The sequence below is a fragment of the Henckelia pumila genome, chromosome 4 (genome assembly GCF_033568475.1).
Source record: "Henckelia pumila isolate YLH828 chromosome 4, ASM3356847v2, whole genome shotgun sequence".
Lineage (NCBI taxonomy): Eukaryota > Viridiplantae > Streptophyta > Magnoliopsida > Lamiales > Gesneriaceae > Henckelia > Henckelia pumila.
This window is the reverse complement of record NC_133123.1, coordinates 122,280,093-122,306,678: the sequence shown is the minus strand read 5'-3', so window position 1 is coordinate 122,306,678 and position 26,586 is coordinate 122,280,093. Positions and strand designations below refer to the sequence as shown.

General features: G+C 37.3%; 5 protein-coding genes and 1 pseudogene across 6 annotated transcripts; 4 read left to right on the top strand and 2 right to left on the bottom strand.

The window, feature by feature from the left end:
- Positions 1–208: 208 nt before the first annotated feature.
- On the bottom strand, positions 209–1,741 carry LOC140861659 (uncharacterized; annotated as a pseudogene).
- Positions 1,742–2,810: 1,069 nt separating this feature from the next.
- LOC140861658 (uncharacterized) lies at positions 2,811–3,810 on the top strand. Its single transcript, XM_073264681.1, has 3 exons — positions 2,811–2,904; positions 3,034–3,104; positions 3,172–3,810. The coding sequence occupies exons 1-3, from the start codon at positions 2,811–2,813 to the stop codon at positions 3,808–3,810; spliced, it is 804 nt and encodes a 267-aa protein (XP_073120782.1).
- Positions 3,811–11,464: 7,654 nt separating this feature from the next.
- On the bottom strand, positions 11,465–12,451 carry LOC140861657 (uncharacterized). Its single transcript, XM_073264680.1, has one exon. The coding sequence runs from the start codon at positions 12,449–12,451 to the stop codon at positions 11,465–11,467; it is 987 nt and encodes a 328-aa protein (XP_073120781.1).
- Positions 12,452–14,223: 1,772 nt separating this feature from the next.
- Positions 14,224–15,691, top strand: LOC140861656 (uncharacterized). The gene is made up of 2 exons (XM_073264679.1): positions 14,224–15,046; positions 15,147–15,691. Exons 1-2 carry the CDS (start codon positions 14,224–14,226, stop codon positions 15,689–15,691), a joined length of 1,368 nt encoding a protein of 455 aa, XP_073120780.1.
- A 3-nt stretch (positions 15,692–15,694) lies between these two features.
- On the top strand, positions 15,695–17,784 carry LOC140861655 (uncharacterized). The gene is made up of 2 exons (XM_073264678.1): positions 15,695–16,750; positions 17,122–17,784. The coding sequence occupies exons 1-2, from the start codon at positions 15,695–15,697 to the stop codon at positions 17,782–17,784; spliced, it is 1,719 nt and encodes a 572-aa protein (XP_073120779.1).
- Positions 17,785–21,470: 3,686 nt separating this feature from the next.
- LOC140867463 (uncharacterized) lies at positions 21,471–24,563 on the top strand. 2 transcript variants are annotated; one of them, XM_073272530.1, is made up of 9 exons: positions 21,471–21,589; positions 22,309–22,499; positions 22,579–22,838; positions 22,909–23,112; positions 23,192–23,279; positions 23,573–23,680; positions 23,757–23,842; positions 23,925–24,282; positions 24,365–24,563. In XM_073272530.1, the coding sequence occupies exons 2-5, from the start codon at positions 22,322–22,324 to the stop codon at positions 23,273–23,275; spliced, it is 726 nt and encodes a 241-aa protein (XP_073128631.1). In that variant the 5' UTR covers positions 21,471–21,589; positions 22,309–22,321; the 3' UTR covers positions 23,276–23,279; positions 23,573–23,680; positions 23,757–23,842; positions 23,925–24,282; positions 24,365–24,563. The 2 variants fall into 2 exon arrangements, with proteins under 2 accessions (XP_073128631.1, XP_073128630.1); XM_073272529.1 differs by having other exon boundaries at positions 23,187–23,279.
- The last annotated feature ends 2,023 nt before the right edge of the window (positions 24,564–26,586 follow it).

The window sequence follows — 26,586 nt, the reverse complement described above, 5'->3', positions numbered from 1 at the left end:
TTATAGATAATACAAATTAATATATAAAAATTATTAAAATTGATAAATATGTATACGACTTCAAACATAAGACGACCACAAAATGGATACAACTTCAAAAATAAGACGAATATAGAACGGATACAACATCAAACATAACAAATAAAAATTATAAACTTAATATAAATATAATTTCTAACATAAATGCTTAGACCGTTCGAGTACAACTTCAAACATTTGAACTACTATATTCATCCCACAAATGCTCAATTAAAGCATTCCGCAGTGCGTAGTGAGGGTAGCTTCGATAGTTGACAATCACTGGTTGGTTCAAATCATGTGTGTTTCACTGAATTATATGGGACCCAAATGATTTGAACAAATAAAATACATCCACCTGTATCATGGGATAATACCCATGGGGTAGGTTGGAATTTTCCACATAGTGAGCATCTTTGTATTTTATTTTTTTATATCGACTTAGAAATTCTTGAAACTTCATATTCTCATCGACAATCATTTCTACTTCTGGAGCAGGTGTTTCTCTCGCATCTTGAATGGGTGCATTGAGGTCGCGTTCATCTTCGATAATCATGTTGTTCATTATGATACATGATGTCATTATGTCATGTAAATGACGTTTCTTCCAACCACGTGCTGGGGATGCCACGATAGCAAATCGTGATTGAAGGACTCCAAATGCACGCTCAAAGTCTTTTCTGCAGGATTCTTGCTTCATTGCGAAATATTTTTTTTTTGATCCACGTGTGAATGCTTTGCATAATAGTTGACCATTTTGGATAAATACCATCAGCTAAGTAATATCTCATATCATATTCTTTTCCTCCAATTTTGTAATAAGCAGTAGGAGCAATACCTTGTGCAAGTTTGGAGAATAAACTAGACGACTCTAACACATTTATATCATTATTTGTTGGCATTCCAAAATATGCATGTCATATCCAAAGATCGTAATCAGCTACTGCTTCTAAAATGATTGTCGGAGAACCACAACGAACTGCATATTGGCCTGCCCAAGCCGTTGGGCAATTTTTCCACTTTCAGTGCATACAGTCGAGACTTCCCAACATCCCTGGGAATCCTCTTTGTTCACCTAAGTAGAGTAGTCTGGCAACATCATCAGAAGTAGGTGATCTCAAGTATCGTTTTGCAAAAACTTCCACTCTAGCACGACAAAACCGTTGCATACACACAATTGCAGTAGATTCTCCAATTTTGATATATTCATCAGTAACATCCGCGGGTAAAGCATATGCTAGCATGCGCAATGCGGCTGTTGTTTTTTGCAGAGTTGATAGACCGAGCCGCCCCACACTATCAGCTCGTTGAATGAAATAAGAATCATGATTCTTTACCTCATCTACGATACGAATGAACAAGTTTCGAGACATTCGAAATTTTGAGACATTCGAAATCTTCTTCGAAACATTGCTTCATTATATCTTGGAATTTCAGCAAATTAATCATTGAATAAATTACGATCGGCGACTTCTCGATCACGATGGATGACTACATGACCTGGAATCGAACCTCTGTGTGTGGCTTCTTGATCATTTTGAATGACGTACGCAGCAACCAACTCTTGCTCTTGAATTATCGCATCTAAGACTGCTTTTTTTTTTTTTTTTTTTTTTGTAAAACTCTCAACAACATTCAACCACTCATTTTGTGTTTCATCTTCTTTGTCCGACAACGAAGATGAGCTAGTGGAAGATAATTGTAATTCGGATTGAGAATTCATTTTCAAGTTAATGAGAATGTGAAATGAGTGGTGTGAGAAAATAAGATGATTACATCACATTATATAACAGTTGTGAAGAATGTAATCGTTGGAGAGATCTAAATCACAACCGTTGGATGGATTCTACACGGATCAAGATCCTGACCGTTGGATAGGGGTGAGCATTTAGTGTCGGGTATCAGTTACCCGACCCGACCCGACCCGATCGGGTCGGTTATTTTATAAAAAAAATCGGGTTCGGGTAGAAACTGAACCCGAGATTATGTTTTTTGGGTTGGTGTCGGGTAGTAATTATACTACCCGATCGGGTTCGGGTACCTGACATTTTTTTTTTCTTTTGCAAATTCAATATATATTAGTATGTATTATCCAAACTCATATCCTCTCTATTTTTATTTTATTGATCTCAACTAAAATAACCGTTCATTTTTTCTTGGATTGGGTATACATAAAATCTCACTTAAGAAATAATAATTATTTTTCCATGTATCTCGATTATTTAATTGTTTGATATAGTTGAAAAATTTCTTATAAAACTTGTTAAAAATAAATAAATATCAAAGGATTGAAGTACCTCACAACCAAAAATATATGGATTGATTTTAAAGTTTTACATTCAATGAATATGCAAAAAAAAAAAAAAAAAAACCGGGTACCCACCGGCCCTACCCAAAATAATCAAGTACCCGAAAGTCGGGTACCCGATTATTTCGAATCGGGTTCTGGTAGTAATTTTGACTATCCGACATGTCGGGTACCCGACCCGCGCCCACCCCTACCATTGGATGGATTCTACACGGATCAAAATCCTGACAGTTGGATGTGTGTTTTCAGATCTAAATCACAACCGTTGGATGGATTCTACACGGATCAAGATCCTGACCGTTGGATGTGTGTTTTCAGATCTAAATCACAAGCTTTGGATGGATTCTACACGGATCAAGATCCTAACCGTTGGATGTGTGTTTTCAGATATAAATCACAACCGTTGGATGGATTCGATTTCAGTATAAATTGGCTACATTAGTCTCATACAAACTCAATCTTATCATCTTTTTCAAGCAACACAATGGCATCCAGTGCTAGAACTGCTTCTTACACAATTGAAGAAGATAAGCATATGTGTCATATATACCTTGACATATCACAGAATTCTATTATCGGTATCAATCTATCCAAAGATTAGTTCTGGGCTCGTGTTGAAGAAGCTTACAATAGTAACAAAACAAACACCCTTCAAGTTCGTAACAAAAGATCAATGTAGTGCCGCGTGAAAACTATACTCCGTCAAGTTGGAAGATTAAGAGGATGCATTCGCCAAATCAAAATTCTCAAACCAAGTGGTGCATCTGACGAGGATATTGTGAGTATTATTTAGATATATCTGTAGTTTACTATAAAGACTCTAATATGACTTGTTTTTTTCGCAGTTGCACAGAGCAAAAGACCTGTTCATGCAAGATCCTAATTACAGCAAAGGATTCAAGTTTGATCATGCATGGCCAATTTTGAAAGATCTTGAAAAATTTTCTAGTGACATCCATCCATCGAGCTTCGCACCTCAAACCAATTTCACGAGCTTGGATTCATCACAGTCAGAAACTCAGACACCAGAGACTCCATTATCAGGTTCTGAAGGAATAAATTCTTTTACTATTAATTTAAGTAGTGATGAAAATGTAGATGACACTTCATCCTACCAACCTCTTGGAGTTAAAAAGGCAAAATTGAAGAAAAAAAATGACAACATTGCAGAATTGTTATCGACGATGCAACAAGGGCATCACAACCTTGTTGATGTCCTACAAAAGGGATCTACTGAACTCCAACAAACTTATGATATTAAAATGCTTGAGCTGCAAAATAACGCATTAAAATTAAAAAATCAAAAAAATAAAATTGAAGCTAGAAAACAACAATTGGCGTTGGCTGAACTTCAAGAGAAAAATAGAGTTGTGTACATGGATTTGAGCACAATTGACGATCCAGAATTGCGTGAAATTGTGCGAACTGAACGAGCAAAAATTATGCAAAAAAGAAAACAAACATCTGAACAACAAAGATCGTGACATGTTTGGAAAATATTTGGGTGATTTTGGAGGTTCTGGATCTAATTTACCACCGTATTGATTATATGTTTCAATGTTGTCGTTCTAATTGTATTTTGAATTATGTGTTTTAATTTGCATGTGTGTTTTCATCATGGATTTCAATTACGTATTTTTAATTTGATTATGTATTTTAGTTTGTATTTGTATTTAAATTTTCAACCCGTTGTATTTCTTTTATGTATTCGAATTTGATATTTGTAGTCCAATTTATATTTATAGTTTAATTATTTGCATTTGTATTACAAAATACAATTATTTATAAAATAATTAATTAAATGTAAAAAATGAAATTAAATGAAATTAATAATAAATTATTTATTGATTACATTAAATGATTATATATTAATTTTTTTCCTAATATTTATTTATTAAAATAATACCAAAAATATTTAAATAATATTTAAATATTTTAAAAAACAAATAAAAGGTAATAAAAAAATTAAAAAAAATAAAATGAATGCCTGCGCCAAATTTGGTGCAAACCAGGGGCGCCCAAATAGCGCAGGATTTGGCGCCCCCATTGGAGCTCCTCGCATGCGCTAAAATGATGCAACCAATCCAATTGAACATTTATGAAGTAATATAATATTTCTTCCTTATTAATTCTCTACACAATTTTTTTATTTTTTTTTGGCAAAATGTTCGTAAAATTTATGAGTACAACATAAGCTTTGATAATGAAATTTCTTCAAAGTACACCAAAGCTCCAAGAGAATCCGTTTCTTCCAATTTTTTAACATCCACTAGTAAAAGGCTACTTCAATCATATTCCGAAGTTTCGCCATCCCTTATAAACAACAATTTTAGAGATTTATAACAAGGAAAAATTGCTTTTTTGGCCTTGTATATTTGTCACTTTGCAATTTCAGTCCTTTATATTTTCAGATTTCAGTTTTAGTCTGCTATATTTATTTTTTTGTCAATTTTAGTCCTTTTTTTCGACGTGGCGCTGATGTGGCACCAATTCATTGTTGATGTGGAGCAGATGTGTACAGTGCCACGTAAGCATTTTCGAATAAAAAGGACCGAAATTGCCAAAAATCAGAACATGCAAGACTAAAACTGAAATATGAAAACATAGAGGACCAAAATCGCAAAGTGACAAACATACAGGACTAAATTTGCAATTTTTTTTATAACAATAACAAATTAATTTGAAAACCAAGTTACTAAACAAAGACCGTATTAAATATTAATCTATGTGTAACATATTTGTGTGAAATAACCAAATCAAGGGGGAAAAATAAAAGTCACGTACACGTACGATTGTCACTTCGCAGATTAAAACTTATAGTCTAAAACACAACATGAAGCATGTTAAATGATTAAAAGATCATCAAATCATGCCACAAAATGAAATATGCTCTTTTTCCTTCATCGATTTTGTTTTTGGATGCTCCCTTTAACTACAAAAAAACAGGTGTTTCTGAACCGGTTTTTTTGAAGCGGTTGATTAAACGCCCCTACTGCCTAAAATTTTCGAAGCGGTTTCAATACGCCCGCTCCTATTGATATTCATTAGCAGCGGTTATAATTCACCGCTTCCATATATCGAATTTAGATGCGGTTTATTCCTAACGCTTCTAAACAACTACTATTAAAGCGGTCATAACCGCTCCTAAAAGTAACACGTTTTCTTCTAAGAAAATAAAAACAGAAGGGTTAACATCTGATATACCTCAATAAAGTGATCTCCTTAAGGGGAGGTAAAATAACCACTTAAAAATAAAACAACACCTGAAAGGCCTTGAGATGAGCTGATCTCTAGGTAGCCGAGCCGAATTCCCTAAGGTGGCTGAGCTCCTGAAATGGAGGCAAGATAAATACTTAAAAATTAACCAACTCCCGAAGGTGAGCTGAGCTGAGCTCCTAAAGGGAGGCAAAATAGATGCTTAAAAATTAACTAACTCCCGAAGGTGAGCTGAACTGAGCTCCTGAAGGGAGGCAAAATAGATGCTTAAAAATTAACCAACTCCCGAAGGTGAGCTGAACTGAGCTTCTGAAGGGAGGCAAAATAGATGCTTAAAAATTAACTAACTCCCGAAGGTGAGCTGAACTGAGCTCCTGAAGGGAGGCAAAATAGATGCTTAAAAATTAACTAACTCCCGAAGGTGAGCTGAACTGAGCTCCTGAAGGGAGGCAAAATAGATGCTTAAAAATTAACTAACTCCCGAAGGTGAGCTGAACTGAGCTCCTGAAGGGAGGCAAAATACTTGTCTTAAAATAAGCTAACACCCGGAGGCGTTGAACAGAGCTGAGCTCCTTAAGGGGAGCAAAGTACTTGTCTTAAAATAAGCTAACACCCGGAGGCGTTGAACAGAGCTGAGCTCCTTAAGGGGAGCAAAGTACTTGTCTTAAAATAAGCTAACACCCGGAGGCGTTGAACAGAGCTGAGCTCCTTAAGGGGAGCAAAGTACTTGTCTTAAAATAAGCTAACACCCAGAGGCGTTGAACAGAGCTGAGCTCCTTAAGGGGAGCAAAGTACTTGTCTTAAAATAAACTAACACCCGGAGGCGTTGAACAGAGCTGAGCTGTAGGAGCCGAGCTGAGCTGCCGGAGCCGAGCTGAGCCTCTGGAACCAAACTCCCGACCTGACCTAAAATGTGTTCTTAGATTGCCTAATTGGACTCCCGAGCTCCCGAGCTCCTCAACCAATATTCCTGAACCGTCAGCTCCTCTACATGAGACCATTATGAAGTGACCCGCAACTGAACTGCGCCCGAAAATCAAGGTCGAGGTGACTAGACTAAGGCAAAGGGATGAACCAAAGTCAGGGGCCTAAGAGGCGTGACTAAGGTGATCTGAACCAAAGTCAGGGGCTTAAGAAGCGTGACTAAGGTGATGAGCTGAACCCAAGTCAGGGGCCTAAGGGGCGTGACTAAGGTGATGAGCTGAACCAAAGTCAGGGGCTTAAGAAGCGTGACTAAGGTGATGAGCTGAACCAAAGTCAGGGGCCTAAGAGGCGTGACTAAGGTGATGAGCTGAACCCAAGTCAGGGGCTTAAGAAGCGTGACTAAGGTGATGAGCTGAACCAAAGTCAGGGGCTTAAGAAGCGTGACTAAGGTGATGAGCTGAACCAAAGTCAGGGGATTAAGAAGCGTGACTAAGGTGATGAGCTGAACCAAAGTCAGGGGCTTAAGAAGCGTGACTAAGGTGATGAGCTGAACCCAAGTCAGGGGCTTAAGAAGCGTGACTAAGGTGATGAGCTGAACCCAAGTCAGGGGCTTAAGAAGCGTGACTAAGGTGATGAGCTGAACCCAAGTCAGGGGCCTAAGAGGCGTGACTAAGGTGATGAGTTGAACCAAAGTCAGGGGCTTAAGAAGCGTGACTAAGGTGATGAGCTGAACCCAAGTCAGGGGCCTAAGAAGCGTGACTAAGGTGATGAGCTGAACCAAAGTCAGGGGCTTAAGAAGCGTGACTAAGGTGATGAGCTGAGGCACATTTACATCAATATTTCTGAAAAAATAACTGCTTATAGATTAACGTAAGTGTAGCTTGTACAAATTACAACTTAAAGGAAAATTGAACTTGCAACATTTAAGAATAATATTTGCGTAAATTGTAAGCGCTCCAAGGTCTCTTCAACATCTTTCCTTTTGAATCCTCCAAGTAGTAAGCATCCGAACTGAGCCTCATCACCACCTTGTATGGTCCTTCCCATTTAGGGTCGAGCTTCCCTACAGCCACCTCCTGAACTTTTCTCAGCACCAAATCTCCTACCTGGAAATCCTTCCTGCGCACCCGACGATTATAGGACCGAGCTATCCTGTTCTTGTATGCCTCCATCCTGATAGCAGCAGCTTCTCTCTTTTCACCCAAAAAGTCTAAGTCTTCCCTCCTTCTCTTTCCATTTTCTTCATCATAGAAAATGATCCGAGCCGACTCCTCTCCAATTTCTACTGGCAGGACGGCCTCATTTCCATACACCATACTAAATGGAGTCTCTCTGGTTCCAATTCTTGGTGTGGTACGATATGACCATAACACACTAGGGAGCTCTTCCACCCAATTTCTCTGGGCTTGGCCTAAACGCGTCTTCAAGCTCTGCACCAAAGACCTATTAGTCACCTCCACCTGACCATTCCTCTGAGGATAATGGACAGATGTGAAGTGTTGCTGAATTTTCATTTCTTTACACCAAGCTTGCACTCGAGCCCCTTGAAACTGCCTCCCATTGTCAGATATGAGCTTACGTGGTACTCCAAATCTGCACACAATATTCTTCCACAGAAATTTCAAGATTTCCCCTTCAGTAATTCGAGCTAAAGCCTCTGCCTCAACCCATTTAGAGAAGTAATCAATGGCAACCAACAAGAATTTCTTTTGAGCTGGGGCTGGAGGGAAAGGACCCACAATATCAATTCCCCATTGATCGAAAGGACATGCTGCTACTATCCTTTTCATTAACGCTGCTGGTTGGTGTTGAAGTTTACTATGTCTTTGACAACTATCACAAGAAGTCACCAAAGTTATGGCATCTTTCAGAATAGTGGGCCAAAAATATCCTGCCAAGAGAACCTTACGGGCTAGTGAATAAGACCCTAAATGATTACCACAACACCCCTCGTGTATCTCCTTTAGGACATAATGAGCTTCCTTGGGGCCTAAACACTTGAGAAGAGGTCCGGTAAATGACCTCTTATAAAGAACTCCCTCCATCATCACAAAGCGGAGACTCCTCTGTTTCAACCGATATGCCTTCTTCGGGTCCTTTGGTAACTCACCCTTCTCTAAGTAATCCAAGAGTTCCTTTCTCCAGTCACTCTCTTCCTGAGCTAATGGCGCGAGCTCAGTAGAGGGTGTCAATTCCACTTGCACAACAACTTCCCTGGTCTTCCAGCTATGAAGTGAGCTAGCCATCTTGGCGAGATAATCTGCTTTTTCATTGCCCTCCCTCGGGATTTGTTCAAACAATACCTCATCAAAGAAACCCTTAGTTTCCTCTATCGCCCTCATATATTCCTTCAGCTTTTCATTTTTGACTTCATACGTTCCATTCACCTGCTGGGCTACTAACTGTGAATCAGAGTAGAGGTGCACCCGAGCTGCCCCAGCTTGCCTAGCTGCTCGGAGGCCAATCAACACAGCCTCATACTCTGCTTCGTTATTAGAAGCTCGAAAATCCAACCTAACTGCCAATCTGATCTCATCTCCTTGAGGGGAGATCAAAAACACCCCCACCCCACATCCTTCACTATTAGAAGAGCCGTCAACGTATACTTTCCACAAATCCTCTGCTTCCATATGTCTCGTTTCGACAAGGAAATCAGCTAACGCCTGGGCCTTAACGGCCATCCTTGGTGCATACTGGATATCATACTCACTGAGCTCCGTAGTCCACTTTACCAACCTTCCTGAAATATCAACTCGAGTTAATATCCTCCCAATATGGCTGTTGGTGAGCACCACAATAGGATGTGATAGAAAGTAAGGTCTGAGCTTCCTTGCTGTCATAACCAAGGCTAATGCTAACTTTTCCACCTCTGAATACCGAAGTTCTGCACCCTTAAGAGCATGTGAGAAGAAATAGATAGGGTGTTGAGCTGTTCTCTCCTGCCGAATAAGTACTGAGCTAACGGCCCCTTCCAAAGCTGATAAGTAAATGTACAATGGTTCACCAGGAATTGCCTTAGCCAACACAGGGAGCTCAGCTAAGTAACTCTTTAAGTCATCAAATGCCTTCCCGCATTCATCATCCCATTCAAACTTCTTGGCTTTGCGAAGCACCTTGAAGAAAGGTAAGCTTCTATGGGCTGATCTTGATATAAATCGAGACAAGGCTGCAATCCTTCCTGCCAACCTTTGAACTTCTTGCAAGTTACGGGGAGCAGACATGGATTGGATAGCCTGCACCTTCTCAGGATTGGCCTCTATGCCCCTCTCAGTAACCATATACCCCAAAAACTTACCTCCCCTGACTCCGAATACACACTTCTCCGGATTAAGCTTCACCTGATAAGCCCTCAAAGTCGAGAAAGTCTCCTCTAGGTCGGCCAACAACCCCACATCATCCTGAGACTTTACCAGAATATGATCTACATAAACTTCCACATTTCTGCCAATTTGGGAGGCAAACACTCTGTCCATGAGTCTTTGATAAGTGGCCCCTGCATTCTTCAAACCAAAAGGCATCACTCTGTAACAAAAAGTTCCATGAGAGGTGGTGAAACTTACTTTGTCCTGATCTTCCTCCTCCAGAGGAATTTGATGATACCCCTGATATGCATCCATGAAGCATAAGTACTGATGACCTGCCGTTGAATCAACCAATTGATCAATTCGAGGCAGGGGATAGCAATCCTTGGGGCAGGCCTTATTTAGATCCCTGAAATCAACACACATCCTCCACTTGCCTGAACTCTTAGGGACAAGGACCACATTGGATAACCAGGTAGGGAATTGCACTTTCCTAATGTGTCCTGCCTTAAGAAGTTCCTCTACCTCTTTTTTAATGACCTTATCCTTGTCTGGACCAAAATGTCTTTTCTTCTATTTTATCGGTCTTACTCCCGCAAGAATATTTAATCGATGAACCATAATTTCTGCACTGACCCCTGTGAGCTCCGATACAGACCAAGCAAAAACATCTTTGTTCTTCCTTAAGCAACCAACCAAATTTTGCTTCACTGATGGGCTCAGATCAGCAGCTAATTTGACAATCTGAGCTCCCGAGATTAATTCCACCTTCTCATGACCTTCTTCAGACATCAGAAGCACCTCCTGTCCGTGCGCCTTCGATGTTCGACCTATTGAAACCATTCCTACCTCCCTCTTCTTCTTCTTTGAATCAATCCTTACCTCATTCACATAGCATAACCGAGCTGCTTTCTGATCACCCCGAACAACCCCCACTTCTCTTCCACTTGGGAACTTCAACTTCTGATGATAGGTGGATGCCACGGCTTGGAAATCACTCAGGGCAGGGCGCCCCAATATTCCATTGAAAGAGGATGGTGCCTCCACCACGGTGAAGCAAGCCATTTTGGTTACTCTCTGCTCTCCACTCCCAAGGGACAAGGGGAGCACTATCTGTCCCAATGGTTGCAGAGCATGGCCCGTGAACCCATACAACTCTGTGGTGATTTGATCCAATTCAAATCCTTCCAATTTCATTTGATCCAGAGTTTCTTTAAAGATAATGTTTACTGAACTCCCAGTATCCACAAAGATACGAGCCACGTCATAATTGGCTATGGTCTAGGTGACCAATAGGGGATCATTATGAGGTAACACCACATCCTTTAAATCTTCCCTTCCGAAACTGATGTTCGGGTCAATGGGACAGCTGAGCTGAGAACTTACCTCAAAATTTTCCAACCTACGCCCGTGAGCTTTGCGAGCCCTTCCCGAATCTCCATCCGTACTACCACCGGAGATCATATGGATAACACCCCGATCGGGATGATTTGCAATCTGCTGCACCCTATCTCCTCGACCGTTTGGAGGAGCTCTTCCCTGATGATCACCCTGATTCTCTCTATCTTCATTCCTTTGATTCCTCCATTGGGGAGCTCGGCCTTGGCGAGGAGGATTTGCTCTTCGAGTCAGCTCAGCTCTGATTCGAGGGTCATCATACATGATCCTTTGAACCTCCTCACCTAACCTCTGACAATCATGGCGGTAACCGCGGGCCTTTCTCAGCATTGCGGGGCCTTACAAGTGCTCGCCTATCCTCACATACTTGCATTGCCTTCTCCAGGCTCACCGATAGGGGTACATAGGGGTAGGGTCCTTTGGTCCTATTCATCTCTTCTGCCACCCTCTTCCTTCCTCCTTCTGTCTTTCCCTCGGCCTTTGCTCCCACCTTGGCACTAGGTTTACTCCCAGACATTCCTTCCTGTCTCCTCTGCCTCTGTGCATCTTCCAAATTCACGTACTTCTCAGCTCTACTAAGGAGCTCATCATAAGTCAAAGGAGGCTTCTTGACTAAGGATCTGAAAAACTCCCCCCCTCTCAACCCTTGAGTGAAAGAGTTGACCAAGGTGTCAGCAGTGGCAGCAGGTACTTCCAGAGCTGCTGTATTGAAGCGCTGAACATACTCCCGCAACGATTCCACCTCAGATTGCTTCATATTGAACAAACTGAGAGAAGTCTTCAAATATTTCTTGCTACTCGCATACTGGTGCAGAAAAGCTGAGCTGAAGTCATTGAAACTCTGAATACTACCAGGCTGTAAAAGGTTGAACCATTGCTGGGCTGACCTTACCAAAGTAGTGAGGAAGACCCGACATTTAATTGCATCTGAATATCTATGCAACAAGGCTGCATTTTCAAATCTCCCCAAGTGTTCCTCTGAATCTGAGCTCCCGTAATACTCCCCTAAAGTAGGCTTCTTAAAATTTGCAGGGAGTTCCTCATCTAAAATAGCCCGAGCAAAAGGACTTTCCCTTTGTATAGGCCCAGGCCGACCTCCCACTTGCCGACCTAGTCTCCTAATCTCTTCCCACACCGCATCCATTGGGTTTGGCTGACCCACGGGAGGAGGTGGTGGATTGTGACCCATGGTCGCTTGCACCGTTTGAGTGATGAACTGGCTGAGATGATCTACAGTCATATCTGCCACATTTCCTCTTCCCCTTCCTCTTCCTCTTCCTGCCATATCAACGTCTTAGCTCGATTTTCCCACAGACGGCGCCAATTGATATACCTCAATAAAGTGATCTCCTTGGACGAGCTGAAGAAACTCCTCCAAATAAGAGATGAACTGCCGCTGACCTAAAACCACTAACAAGAATGTTAAGGGGGGCCGGAAGGTGTTCCGGCATATCCCCTCCGACGCTCAAGTCAGATGATAGGATAGCGAAAATATAGAGAGTGGTGTGTGCCCACGAGTGAAGAATTAAGATGCAAATAATGAAAATGAACCTGGTATTTATAGGAGAGAGCTCCGGATTTAACGCCTACCTTCCTTATCAAGAATCCGCGAATCCCGGGATCACAATCCCGAATATTTAGGCTGAGATCTCGCCCGAATCTTGTCTGACAAAGGAAATAAGAAACATTTAATCTGAGCTGAACTATTATCATGAGGACGCTATACTACCTGGGGTCATATGGAAAAGGGATGAATGATCTATTGCTGAACCCCTGAACTCAACCCGAGCACTGATCCTAACATCTTAGCTAGCTCATCAAGGTTGTCCAACCCCTCTACCGAGCTAACTCCCTACTGCCATCAGGGCTTAGATGAATTCCAGAGCTCCCAACCTAAGATGGAGATGATGGTGGAGGAGTTTGAAGGAGGTCCTGAACTCCCGAGCTGAGCTCCCCGAGCTCCCGAGCCGAACTAGATGATGGTGTGGACGAGCTTGACTGAGCTCCCGAGCTGGGTGATGGTGGTGGAGGAGCTTGACGGATGTCCCGAGCCGACCTCCTGGACCATCCTGTCTATCTAAGGATTGATCTTTATCTTAGGGTCATCTTTGAGCTGAGGTGATTTCCTCCTCGGGGTATCAACATCATTTAGAAATTTAAAGTTCACAAATTCATTGCTTCAATCAGCCGCCCACAAAGCCCACCGTAAGAAGGAAATCTTTTTTTTTTTTTTTCATTTTTAGGTAATTTCTCAACTTATATATATATTTAGCAATTAGTTCATTTTGAAAAACTGGAGATGATATTTTTTAAATCGATTAAAATTTTTAATCAATTCGATTTTTCCTTGTAATATACTTATTTTTTCCGATTATATGTGTTCCATAATTAGACTAATGAGTGTGGTTGACAAATATCTTTGGAGTTTTTGTTCGTATTGTATGTTTAATGTTTAAGATTATCAAATTTTTTATATAAATGGTTTCTGAATATGTTCCAAACTAGTATAAATACGTGTATATAATGTGTTTGTTGAAATGATTAAAAGAATAAGTGTTTGAAATTCATATTTCTTCACATACCTTATATGTACATCAGTGACATTGATTGTGAATGATTTATATTGCAATTTAATTGTTGAACGTGCATGATACTTGAATAAATTCATAGACTCATGCTTAGTTAAAATATTTCAGAGTGATTGTACTGGAGTGAGTTTTTGAATGCATAAATAAAGGTGCACATGCTTTATATGAAGGTAGTATCATGTGTTCTAAATATCTGTTAAAATAATTATGTATAAACTATAGACTTATAGTGTTTGGATATTCTAAAGGATAGTAATGTACACCAAACTACAAGGATGTGATAGAATATTTATTTATATCTAAGAAATAAAACGTATGACATGGGATATATGGTGATTTAAATTTTGAATAGGACATTGATAACATATGCATTTCCTTTAAAAAATAAAAAAATTATTTATTATATTAATGTCTTCATGAATTCTAATTAATTTTTTAATTTTGTAAAATAATTGAACATGTATAAACAATGAAGGCATGGATGGATGATCCCCATGGCAGTCTTGAGTACCAGGTGGGAATCCGAAATTTTTTACGTTATGCATTTGCTGACACGACTAGTGAAGTCACAAAACCATGTCCTTGTCGTAAATGCATCAATTCGTTGAATCATGATCGTGAGACAGTATATGAACATTTGATGGTTAACGGTATCTTACAAGATTATCATATTTGGAATTTTCATGGAGAAAAGTTGATTATACAATCTCATGACAACATAAGCAATGGGCTTCATGCCTCAACAAAATTTTATGAGACAACTAATCATGAGTCAGAGGTAGAAGAAACAGTATGTGAAGTATTTGGGATGACTGAAGGATCACATGTGATGGATGAAAATTATATTGGTGCATCGACAAGTCATACATCGATGGAATCTAATGTGGAAGATTTTTATAGATTGGTAGAAGAAGGGAAACAACCGTTATATACTGGATGCACTGATTTTTCTAAACTGACATTCCTTGTTGAGTTGTTTCAGTTGAAAGTGAGTGGAAAATGGAGTGATAAGTCCTTCACAACATTATTGGATTTTCTTCGAAGGGTACTTCCACCAGAAGCAAAAGTACCAAATTCTTTCTATGAAGCGAAGAAACAAATTTCTAATTTGGGACTTCACTACGAAAAAATACATACTTGTCCGAATGATTGCATGATTTATTGGGGTGAGGATGTGAATGAACAAGTTTGTAAAGTTTGTAATCTTTCAAGATGGAAAAACTTGCAGAAACAACCGAAGAAAACAGTCAAAGGTGGGAAAAAAAATTCTTCAATTGAAAACTCCAGCCAAGGTATTTTGGTATTTTCCATTGAAACCTAGATTACAACGATTATTCATGTCATCTAAGACGTCCGAGAATATGCAATGGCATTCTAAAAAACGGGTTTCAGATGGAATTTTAAGGCATCCGGCTGATTCTCCAGCATGGAAGACATTTGATGAGCGGCACCCTGAATTTGGAGCAGATCCTAAAAACATACGTTTAGGACTCGCCACCGATGGGTTTAATCCATTCAAAAATCAAAGTACGTCACACAGTACATGGCCTGTTGTTCTAATGCCTTACAACTTGCCACCATGGGAATCCATGAAGCCTCATTCAATTATTTTATCCACCTTAATTCCAGGACCCAAAGCACCTGGAAATGATATTGATGTATATTTACGTCCCTTGTTGGCTGAATTGAAGGACTTGGGGGAAAATGGGATTGTCACTTATGATGCTTGCAACAAAGAAATGTTTCAAATGCGGGCTGCATTAATGTGGACGATTAGTGACTTTCCATGTTTGGGATGTTTGTCTGGATGGAACACATATGCCAAGAATGCTTGTTCGACATGTGCTGATAAGACAGATGCAATGTACTTGAAAAATGGAAAGAAATGGTCATTTAGAGGGTATCGTCGCTTCTTACCCACTAATGTTGAAATCTGAACTATGCCAAGTTATGGCAAGCCAGAGCATCGTGAATTAGATTTGACACCATTGTCTGGATCTGACGTTCTACAAATGACCCAAAATCGGGATGTGATATTTGGTAAGAGTAACATATCGAAACCATCGGTGCGAGCAAAAATAGGTTCCATTGAGCAAATGTGGAGGAAACAAAGCATTTTTTTCACTCTGCCTTATTGGGAGTTTAATTTGATAAGACATAATTTAGATCCTATGCATATTGAGAAAAATGTTTGTGATAATATCCTTGGAACTATTTTAGATGATTCTAGCAAGAGCAAAGATAATGCTGCCGCACGCAGAGATTTGAAAATATTGGATATTATAAGACAATTATGGCCACGACCACAAGCAAATGGCACAGAATATTTGCCACCTGCATGTTATTGTATGAATAAAGCAGAAAAAAAGTTGTTTTGTTCAGTGTTGAAAGATATTCGTGTCCCTGATGGTATGTCATCTGATATTTCAAAATGTGTGGACGTTGGACGTTGTAAGATTATGGGTCTGAAAAGCCATGATTGTCATGTCATAATGGAACAATTTCTACCAATAGCTTTGCATCGTGTGTTATCAAAAAAGGTAAATGCACCACTAATTGTTTTGTGCGAGTATTTTAGAGCAGTGTGTGCAAAGTCCTTACTAGAAGATGAATTAAAAAAGGCTGAAGATGGGGTTGTAATGGTCTTATGCCAGTTAGAAAGAATTTTTCCATCATCATTTTTCACAATAATGGTGAATTTGGTGGTGCATTTGGCGTATGAAGCAAGAGTTGCCGGAACTGTACATTATCGATGGATGTATCCTATAGAAAGATATCTTGGAAAACTAAAAAATTTTGTCAGAAACAAAGCACGGCCCGAGGCCAACATTGCAGAGGCATACTTGGCAGATGAATGTGTCATGTTTTGTTCTCATTATTTAGAGTGTACAAACTCATTTGGCAATAAAGGGGCAAGACACCAGGAGTCACCCGATAATGAGTATCATTTACTACCATTGTTTCCACAAGTTGGACGAGCTACGAAAAGGCGTCAAGTAGTTACTTTGGACAGTAAAACTCTAAGTCAAGCTCACAGATTTATCCTTTCTAATTGCACAGCTCTACAACCGTATCGTGAGTAAGTATTATTTTGTAAATGTAAATTATATTTTATTGTTTTGTTAATATTACAAGTTTCTAACCTTCAATATTGAGATAGAATAGAGAATTTAGAGACGAATTGAAGAGAAAGCATAGATATGGTCAACGTCCAACTAACTTTCAATTGGATGATATGGTTCGAATGCAATTTTCGGAATGCTTTGCTAAACGAGCAAGTAAAATATCAATTGATTTATTGGTTAATGTACTGATTATTATTTTAAAAATATTAATATCAAATCTTTAATTTGTGTATGTATTATAGGTTGATCGGGTAAATGAACGAATTGATGACTTAACTCTAAGGGCACTTGCACGTGGTCCGAATCCTGTAGCATTTAGTTATCATGGGTTCAATGTGAATGGTTTTGCATTCCGCACAGTAGAATCCGAAAGGAACAGAAAAGTACAGAATAGTGGGGTCATGGTGCCGTCGATGCATGATAATGATGATAATGAGTCAACATATTATGGTCGGTTAACCGATGTTATCTCACTTGATTACGGTGGTCATGGACGAATAGTTCTTTTCCGATGCGATTGGGTTAATAATACCACTGGAATGAAAATTGACCCTTTAGGATTTACAATGCTGAATTTTTCGCGTTTGATACATACAGGAGAACGAGAAGAGCATGAACCTTTTATTTTGGCTTCGCAAGCTCAAATGGTTTATTATGTTCGTGATCCAAAAGAAGAAGATTGGCATTGTGTTATTCGCCACACACCAAGAGACACATACAATATGGGCAATGAAGATGATATTGATATAATGCAGTTCACTTCTAACGATTTTTCTAATGTAGAATTTTTGTTAGATGATGCAAACACAGTAGACATTGAGTTAATAAGAAATGACGTAGAAGGCTCAATTGTTGATGGCGTGCCTACTGTGAACAATGAAACCGATGATGAAAACTTGGGTTGATTTTTGTGTTTTGTTTCATTGAGTTAATGTCTCTTGTTGACATTAAACTTCTGAAATTATATGTAGTTAAATATATTAGTTATTTTCTCTAGGTTATCTGGAATTACTCTGTTGATTAAAGTTTTGAGTAGCGGTTGGTATAATGCTTGACTTAAATGATGCTCGTTATTAGTGGTGTTTTCGTGTTGTTTATGCCAGTGATTTAACATTTGCATTATCCCTTGGTGATGCTGGAAAAGAGATCATTATGTTATGGAAAAACCAATGTTGTTAATTCAATTCTTCCATTCTGTGTTAGTCTTAGAGTTGGTCGATGATGCAGGTTTTTGTTTCTTGATCAGGTAATTGCATTACCACTGCCATATAGACCTTTATTTCCTGGATTTTATATGCCAATTGATATCAAGATACTATGGCTGCTTGTACCCTGTTCTTTGTAATGTAGCTAATTGTCCCAAGTTTTATTACTCTGTCTCTTTTCTCTCTCTGTTTTTTTTTTTTGGAACACTCTGTCTCTTCTCTTGAGTGTAATAATATGAGCATAATTTAGGTTGAAACTGAAAGTATAAAACATACAGACATTCTTTGGAAGTTTCGCACATGCAAGTCATGGAGTAGTTATGAGTGTTGGCTTGTGCCTGTCTTCTTTCTCATTTATCATCTCTTCTTTCTTGACCTGTAAGAGCAACTGCTTGCACTTTCCAATAGATATTTCCTTGTCTCAGAGACTCATAATCTCGTTTTTTGTTAGAAATGTGGAAAAAGTTTTAATTATCATAATAAAAATATTATTAATATAGCCAACAAAAATAGCTAATTTTCATTGTTGATTCTAAAATGTTTACTGTAATATTTTACCGATCATAATAAGTTTTGAGCTCGTTTTAGTTATTAGTATTAATGAATGATTTTTAATTACTTTTAATTCGTGCGTTTTTTCATCCTACTAAAAGTATATTTATGGTTAAAATTTACTTGTAGCCAAATTAAAATAGTTACATGTATCAACTTCTTTGAAAAGATTTTAACGAATTTTAAAACCAAATAATTATAAATATATCCAAATATAAAATTTTAAATTATAAATATAAGCAAATCATTTTTTTATTGGTGTGATTAAATCAAAGTTTTGGTGATTAAAGAAAACCAAGAACAAATCTTTGGTAAGATAATCTTGAACGAAGACAAAATATTGTTCATTTTAATTTAGATCGAAAATTTCAAGGAAGCTAAATCAAATATTGTTCATTTTAATTTAGATCAAAAAATTTCAAGGAATTAATTTATTTCAGCTATAAATACATGGTTATCAAACTTCAAAAGATAGTGCATCGTGATACCAAAATCTCAGAGTTAGATAGCTTCTTGCTGCTACCAGATCGATCAAGACGCAAGCAATTATTGATATACCATATCAATCAAGTCACAACACTCATGGAAAAATTAGATAAGCTTGTCGAAACACGTTTGACGTGACGTCATTCTGTAACTCAAACAGACATTGATTTGTATTGAGAAAGTGGTGTCTAGATTGAATATTGATCTGTATTGATCTGCACTGAATTTAGAAATTGATTATTTATGGGATTTAAGATTTAAATTCCGAGTTTCGGGAATTAAGAGGATTTAATTAGAAGAAAAAGATTGATTAAGGATTAAATTGCAACTATCCAAGAACTTAAGGACCAAGTTGCAATTCCCTTGCAAGTGTTTTGATTACTTCTGATCCTTGGTTAATTAATCATGTTTACTTATTAATTGCTCTACGAATGAGATTAGCAACCCGAGGCCCCACAACAGGGCTCCCCACCACATACATTAGCACAGCATGGGGAGCTCAGCTCGGCATCGGGAGCTCGGCTAAGGCTCCCCATGTTCAGTTCGTCTTAAGCATGATCGTATTTCTTTTATTGGACAAGATTTAAGCGAGATCTCAACCGAAATATCCGGGATTGCGATCCCGAGATTCTATTGGATGCTTGATAAGGAATATAAGCGTAAGATCTGGAGCGTTCTTCTATAAATACGAGGTTCACTTTCATTATTTGAATTCAATTTTCACTCGTGTGCACACAACACTCTCTATATTTCGCTATCCTAGCATCTGACTTGAGTGTCGGAGGGGATACGTCGAAACACCTTCCGGCCCCCCTTAACACTCTTGATCGTGGTTTCAGGCTAGCTAGCAGCTGCTCATCACTTGTTGGAGAAGTTTTATTAGCTCAGTTTGTTAACTCATCCAGAGAAATCACTTTATTGAAATATATCACAATCCATTCAATATGGTAGGAAGATTACACCCATGTTTTTTATGGATTATTCTATGCTACACCTGGAGTACTTCTCCCCCCATGATGTGGTCAAATATCAACCATTGGATCATCAAGACATATGTCAATTTTCATAAAAATATATGGGTCTCACGTGATCTAATGATATTGAAATAGGGGAAGAAACACTTCCGGTGTAGCATAGACTAACCCGTTTTTTATATTCATGAAAGCTGTAATTGAAGAACAGAGTTGATATGTGATTAAGGAATTTGATGTGATCTAATTTAACGATCCTTATAAAATTATAGAGATTTCATAAGATAGAGTTATGAAAAAAATACAATTACTTTTTAATCTACATCAACTTTTCATATCTACCTCATAAATTTCATGTTTTATTTTCAAATTTCATAAAATATGATATATTTGAAATTATTTACAGTATTTTTACATAATTTTACATCTATATATATATATATATATATATATAGTTCTTTTATGATGCCCAACACTATATGCCCACTTCATGTCCACCATGTACAAGTAAACTCATCTATTGTACCGGTCAACTCATCTATTGCACATGGTGGGCATGAAGTGGGCATATAGTGTTGGGCACCATAAAAGAACTCTATATATATATATATATATTAAGAAATATATGTAAAAATCAAACAATTTATTTTTATTTTTATTTTTAAATTTTTTTATAAGGTATTAAAGGACTTAAATTAAATATTTGGCCAAAACCTATTGGTGAATTTTGCTATTCTAATATCGTTGTTTCATTTTTCTAAAAGAAGATTATGATTTTAAATTATGGTGATGGTCATGAAATTAGCTAATTAAATCATCGACAATATTTACTCATAGCTAAAACTCCGCATATATATATATATACATATATATATATATATAGAGTTTCTTTCAAGTGCCCACCTATCATGCCCACTACTATGCCACCAATGATGTGACACTATTCTATTGGATGTGATAAAGATGTGGTCCAATAGAATAGTGTCACATCATTGGTGGGCATATATATATAGAGTTTCTTTCAAGTGCCCACCTACCATGCCCACCAATGATGTGACACTATTCTATTGGATGTGATAAAAATGTGATAAATTGTAGGTCTAATAGAATAGTGCCACATCATTGGTGAGCATGGTGGTGGGCATGGTAGGTGGGCACTTGAAAGAAACTCTATATATATATATATATATGTATGTCATAAATATATTAATGCCATATTTATCTAATAATCCAATATCTTTTATAAAATATAAAATGCTCTGCCCCCTTCTTAAGAATTATTATTATTATTATTAAAAATAAAACATGAGAAAACGAAAAGACTCTTAGATTTCTCCTAATAGCGTACGAAAGAAACCACACCTCATTTCAGAATCCCGCGTTAATAATTTACATTCTCGCCTGTGAAGTTAATTATCTTCCTCACGTTCGATTATTTCCCTTCTCATTCAACCATCACTCTATCGCAAGTTGCAATCTGTTCTCAGATTCCAGAGGTAAATTTGCTTCTCATTATGTTTTGAGCGAATTCGGTATTTAGATATTTATGTGAATCTGCCGTAAAATATCTTTATGTTGGGAAGGATTTTGAGCGGTGATTCTCCTAATAATGTGTTGACTCTTTGTTTGGTTGCTAATTTAGTATCATGATTTCTCCTGCTTGTCATTTTGCTCTGTAAAAGCTCGTCTTTTTTCATATTCTCAATTGTTTACAAGTTATTTGGTAGAAATGAAAACTACTTTCCGAAGTTGAGCCAACTTGCTTGTGAGTTTTGGAGTTTATTAGGTGTTCCAGGATTGTATCTGTTTTTTAAAGTGTTGTAGAGCTCATTCCTGTCATACTTAATTTTCTTGGAATTGATACACATACAGTCGGCTTCCATTTTTCAGTAATATCCGTGGATGATATGTTTTTTCATTTGAGATTGGAATGTAGGAGCTGTTTGCGAGGAGGTTAATTTTCATACGTGTTATTATCCATCCAATTTCATGACCAATGTAGATTAAAACAAATGAACTGTAAAGAATCATGATCTTTTTATATATAATGTATAATTAAATTTAAAAACTCCACCACATCAGATGTTATCTATGATACTTGTTAAAATTGGGGTCTTTTTTTTTTTTTTTGTATGTACATTCCTCTGTTCGTTTATATCTGTTATGTATCTTTACCATCTTCCCGACTGCGGTCATTTTATATTACTATTCTCAGGTACATATGAAAAATGACAAACAAAAGACTTCATAAGTTGATTAAGAATATCAGAAGGCGATCTAGGGGACAAGAGTCAAATAATAGGCGTGAAAATGAAGTTGAATCACAAGACACAACATCACAATCACCATCGGAAACCCAAAACAATGCACTAGAATCACAACAAGATGACGAGTTCCACGAGGAAGGTCAGAAATATTTTTTAAATATATATACTTAAGTTTAAAGCACCAAATAACAATAATATTGTGCATATATACTTATCAGACGAAGATGAAGTGTTGCCTTCGCAAAGGCAGCAAAATAAACGTGGGAGGACTGTAATGAAGGATATTCATGCATTGCATCATGATGATTTTCTACATGTAACATTTAATGAAAGAGGTCATCCTTATGGAGATTTACAACCGGTACTGGCTAATTATGTGGGGACCATAGCTCGGAATGGAGTTTTGTTGCCCCTTAACTATTTAGACTGGAGAAAAATCCCAAAGCATAAGTTGGAGGAGGCATGGAAACTTGTTATTGTAAGTTGAGAAGTACTTAATATCATACATGGGTTTCAAACATTAACTTGTTTAATTTTTATGTTTATAGGCAAGCTTCATAATATCCGCTCAACACCGAGATTTTGTGATGCAAATGATGGGGGTTGCATGGAGGCGATGGAGGACCGAAGTTAAAGCTACGTCTTATGACTTGAATATCCCAATAGAAGAGCTTGTGTCCATTCGCCCTATTCCTCATGGGCTGGCTGCTGAAGTTTGGGAAAAATTATGTGTGCACTGGAAGAATACTGAGGTAATCATGAATATTGATTATTTTTTTATATATAGTTATGGATATTCTAAGTAAAATGTAATTTTTTTTGGTAGAAAAGTTCAAAAATAAATCGAGAAAATGGAAAAAAGAAAAGGGAAACTCATGCACAGGGACGAACGAGTATTCCTTCTTTGGAAGATAAATTTGTAAGCATCAAACCATAATTTTTCTTTGCAACAAGTTTCATATTACCTATTTGTTTTTTGAACTTTGATGGTATAAATAACTAGTGTTATGCTAATGTGGTGTTGTAAATTTAGATTAACAATGTCATAGAATGTAGATAAACTTTAAAGATATGTCGTTAATGGTTTATTATAGTTTTTTTTTTCATTTATTTTGTAATTTGTGAATGTGTGAATTAAAAATACACATTTTGTTGTTTGCTAAATTTCAGTTGTCATAATTTATCATATTTGGTTTATTGTTCTTCTATTAGTTGAAAGAAAATGGTAGAAAGTCGACTCGCATTGAAATAATGCATTTGAGTCGGAGAAGTAAAAAAAAATGAGGTGCTCCGGTTGATGTTGAAGCCATACGCTATGAGGTACTGATTTGTTTCAATATTTTAAAATGGCTTTTGAATGATTTTTTTTTTCATTTAATAGACGTTTTTTTGTTAGAATTTGTTGGATGAGGCCGTGCAAACTCGTCTACAAGACATGCCTGAGGGAACACAAGCAATAGAAGTGCATGAGGATGCATTTCGGTTATATTTTCTTTAATATTTCATATCATTTTAGTTGAGGCCATTACAAAATGAATATGCATTAATTATAAATTTAATGCAGTGATGTCTTCGGAACTGAGCATTCTGGTCGAGTCCGATGCTTAGGAGCAGGAGCACTGCCTAGCCAAGTCTTCCCCGAACAATGTAGGCATAGCTCATTCTACAATAGGCAAGCCTATCACTCTACTACAGATATGATAGATAAATTCAAAGCAATGCAAGAACAAATGAAGAAAGATATGGAGACGCGTGAATCACAGTTGCGAGCAGAAATGGAGACACAAAAAGCACAACTTCAAATTGAAATGGAGCAAATGAGACAAATGCAAGATCAATTCCAAAGTTTTGCACGTGTTATGCAGAGTATGATACCTGGAACTGTTGGAGGGTCCAATGGACCTGAATCATTACCAACACAGGTATTTACATGTTATATAATATCAGATTAACAAATTGGTCACTTGTTTAAGTCTATGATACTAATTTAGTTTCTTTTTACAGATGGCAATCATAATGGAAAATATCATTCAGCAACAAATGCATGCCACATCAAATCCAAAAGAAAAAGAAAATGGTCGTAGGAATCCTTCGGAAGAATCATCTGATAATTAGAGATATTCAAGGGAAAAGTTGCTTTAGCTTATGTTTTCATTTGCAATCATTATTCTGCTTTTGCTTTTAGAAATTCTGTTTCTTGAAACTTAAGACAATCATTTCAGTCATTTGTGGATTGTTGAATTATGTTTGGTTTCCAGATGAATGACAATTACTTTTTTCATATTTTTGAGTTATTTCTACTAGATGTACCATGTTTTTTTTCATAACTGAGTGGTCTGCAATAGGAATAGAATAGGATAATCTGGAAATGGGGAAAATTAGGAAAATTTAAAAATAAAAAAAAAATACTACCGAAGCGGTTAAAACCGCTCCTAAAAGTGAAAATGTCGACCAACAGTCATGGCTTTACGAACAGTTTCTAACCGATTCAAAAGATATCAATACAATCGTTAATTTGAACCGTTCCAGATACAAAGCAACCACAGCGCTAGATAACCGCTTCTACAGAGACTTCCTTCGAAGCGGTTTACACCCGCTTGTGACAATTCTTTTAGAAGCGGTTTATAACCGCTCTTATTAATGCTTTTAGGACCGGTTATTATTGTTTCACCACCGGCTGTTGTTACGGTTCAATAGGTTCTAGGAGCAAAAGGAATTGAGTCGGGAATTGAACCGCTTCAAAAGAATTAGAAGCGGTTACATAACGCTTCAAAAAGTCTCAAAAACCGATTCTGAAACCTCAGTTTATTTGTAATTTTTTGGTTTTTTTCGGGCACTATATTTGTGTGATGTATTTAAAAAAACAAAACAAACAAACGAAACATAACAAAAAAATAAACATAACAAAACCGATGGAGAGAAGTAAACACGAAGAAAAGTGGTCGTAGAAGATCAAAATTCCGATTCTATAACTTCACTAAATTATAAGTTTTCAAAAATTATAAAAGCCTGTGATTTTGGTGAAAGGACGGGCTTCAAGCATTCTTTGGAGAAAATTGGGTTTTTTTTTTGTTGCTATGATTTATTTTGAAGCGTGGAAATTATTTCTCAAAACACAAAATTTATTCTTATTCAAATTAGAAATCCACAAAACCTATCAATTGGGTCCTAAGATTTTCTATACACTTCCCCATAGTTTTGAAAGTACGGATATGTAAAACATGAATTTTGACACGGAAAATGAGAGCAAAGACAACATCTGGAAGATGATGGATTCCGTAACCAGAAAAATGGTATGCATTGACCAGTCTGGATATGTGAAGCTCGAAACTCATAGAAATCGTTTTCTGTGTGGAATTTTTGGTGGCGTAAATATTTGAAGTTGAACGACATAAAATGGATATATATATATATATATAGAAGAAAATGGTTCCAACTTCCTCTATTATGCCCACGTAATTTTGAAATTTTTTGACAGTTTAATATGTACCACTGGAAGTGTAAATTTGTGACCTGTCAGAGAGGAAAAGGCTAGGTCTAGGTTGGGGGAGGATACTTCTAGGACATCTTGATTTTATGGATTCTAACCGGCATTATGTAATTTATGAATTTTTTGGGGTTTATTTGAAATTTAATAGATGAACATACAAAAGAGATCGTTAAGTTTGTATATGGGTCTCATCTTTAATAAATAGATCAGATTATAAACTAATAAATTGCATGACTGAGATCAGTTGCATTTTGGGAAAATTTAGTTCATCCTGTAGATGAAAATGATGAACGGATCCACTAGTCTTATTGATATAGAGATGTCAGTCAGTCTAACAAAACACCTACTCTTTTTATATTCATGTTGATCACTTGAATATTGTTTTTGTTAGAGTGTGAAACTCTGTTGGGTAGTCTTAGTTGTATTATAATATTATTTTTATTAGTGTTTAAGGGTATTTTATTCTATTTCTTTTCATTGTAATCCCTAGTTATAAATACTCTTTATTGTATTCTGATTGCATCATGTAAGTCAATAAGAAATCCTTAGCCTTTTTTTCTCTATGTCATCATGGTATCAAAGCCTAGGTTCATGGATTCTCCTTGCTTGATTGAAGAAGTTATAATCCAATCCACATTGGCAATTTCGCGGTTGATTTTGGTATTTTCGTTTTCCCTTTGATTTGTTCTCGCTCGCGTTGGTTTGTCTGGATTCGGTTAATTTTGGGAATTTCGAA

Coding starts and splice junctions, on each gene's coding strand:
- LOC140861658 (XM_073264681.1), top strand. CDS start 2,811: ATGGCATCCAGTGCTAGAACTGCTTCTTACACAATTGAAGAAGATAAG. Junction 2,905..3,033: donor ATCACAGAATTCTATTATCG/GTATCAATCTAT, acceptor TACTCCGTCAAG/TTGGAAGATTAAGAGGATGC. Junction 3,105..3,171: donor GTGCATCTGACGAGGATATT/GTGAGTATTATT, acceptor TTTTTTTCGCAG/TTGCACAGAGCAAAAGACCT.
- LOC140861657 (XM_073264680.1), bottom strand. CDS start 12,451: ATGGCAGGAAGAGGAAGAGGAAGGGGAAGAGGAAATGTGGCAGATATG.
- LOC140861656 (XM_073264679.1), top strand. CDS start 14,224: ATGAAGGCATGGATGGATGATCCCCATGGCAGTCTTGAGTACCAGGTG. Junction 15,047..15,146: donor AATTGAAAACTCCAGCCAAG/GTATTTTGGTAT, acceptor AACGGGTTTCAG/ATGGAATTTTAAGGCATCCG.
- LOC140861655 (XM_073264678.1), top strand. CDS start 15,695: ATGCCAAGTTATGGCAAGCCAGAGCATCGTGAATTAGATTTGACACCA. Junction 16,751..17,121: donor GAGCTACGAAAAGGCGTCAA/GTAGTTACTTTG, acceptor TATGTATTATAG/GTTGATCGGGTAAATGAACG.
- LOC140867463 (XM_073272529.1), top strand. CDS start 22,322: ATGACAAACAAAAGACTTCATAAGTTGATTAAGAATATCAGAAGGCGA. Junction 22,839..22,908: donor AGGCATGGAAACTTGTTATT/GTAAGTTGAGAA, acceptor TTATGTTTATAG/GCAAGCTTCATAATATCCGC. Junction 23,113..23,186: donor TGCACTGGAAGAATACTGAG/GTAATCATGAAT, acceptor TTTTTTTGGTAG/AAAAGTTCAAAAATAAATCG.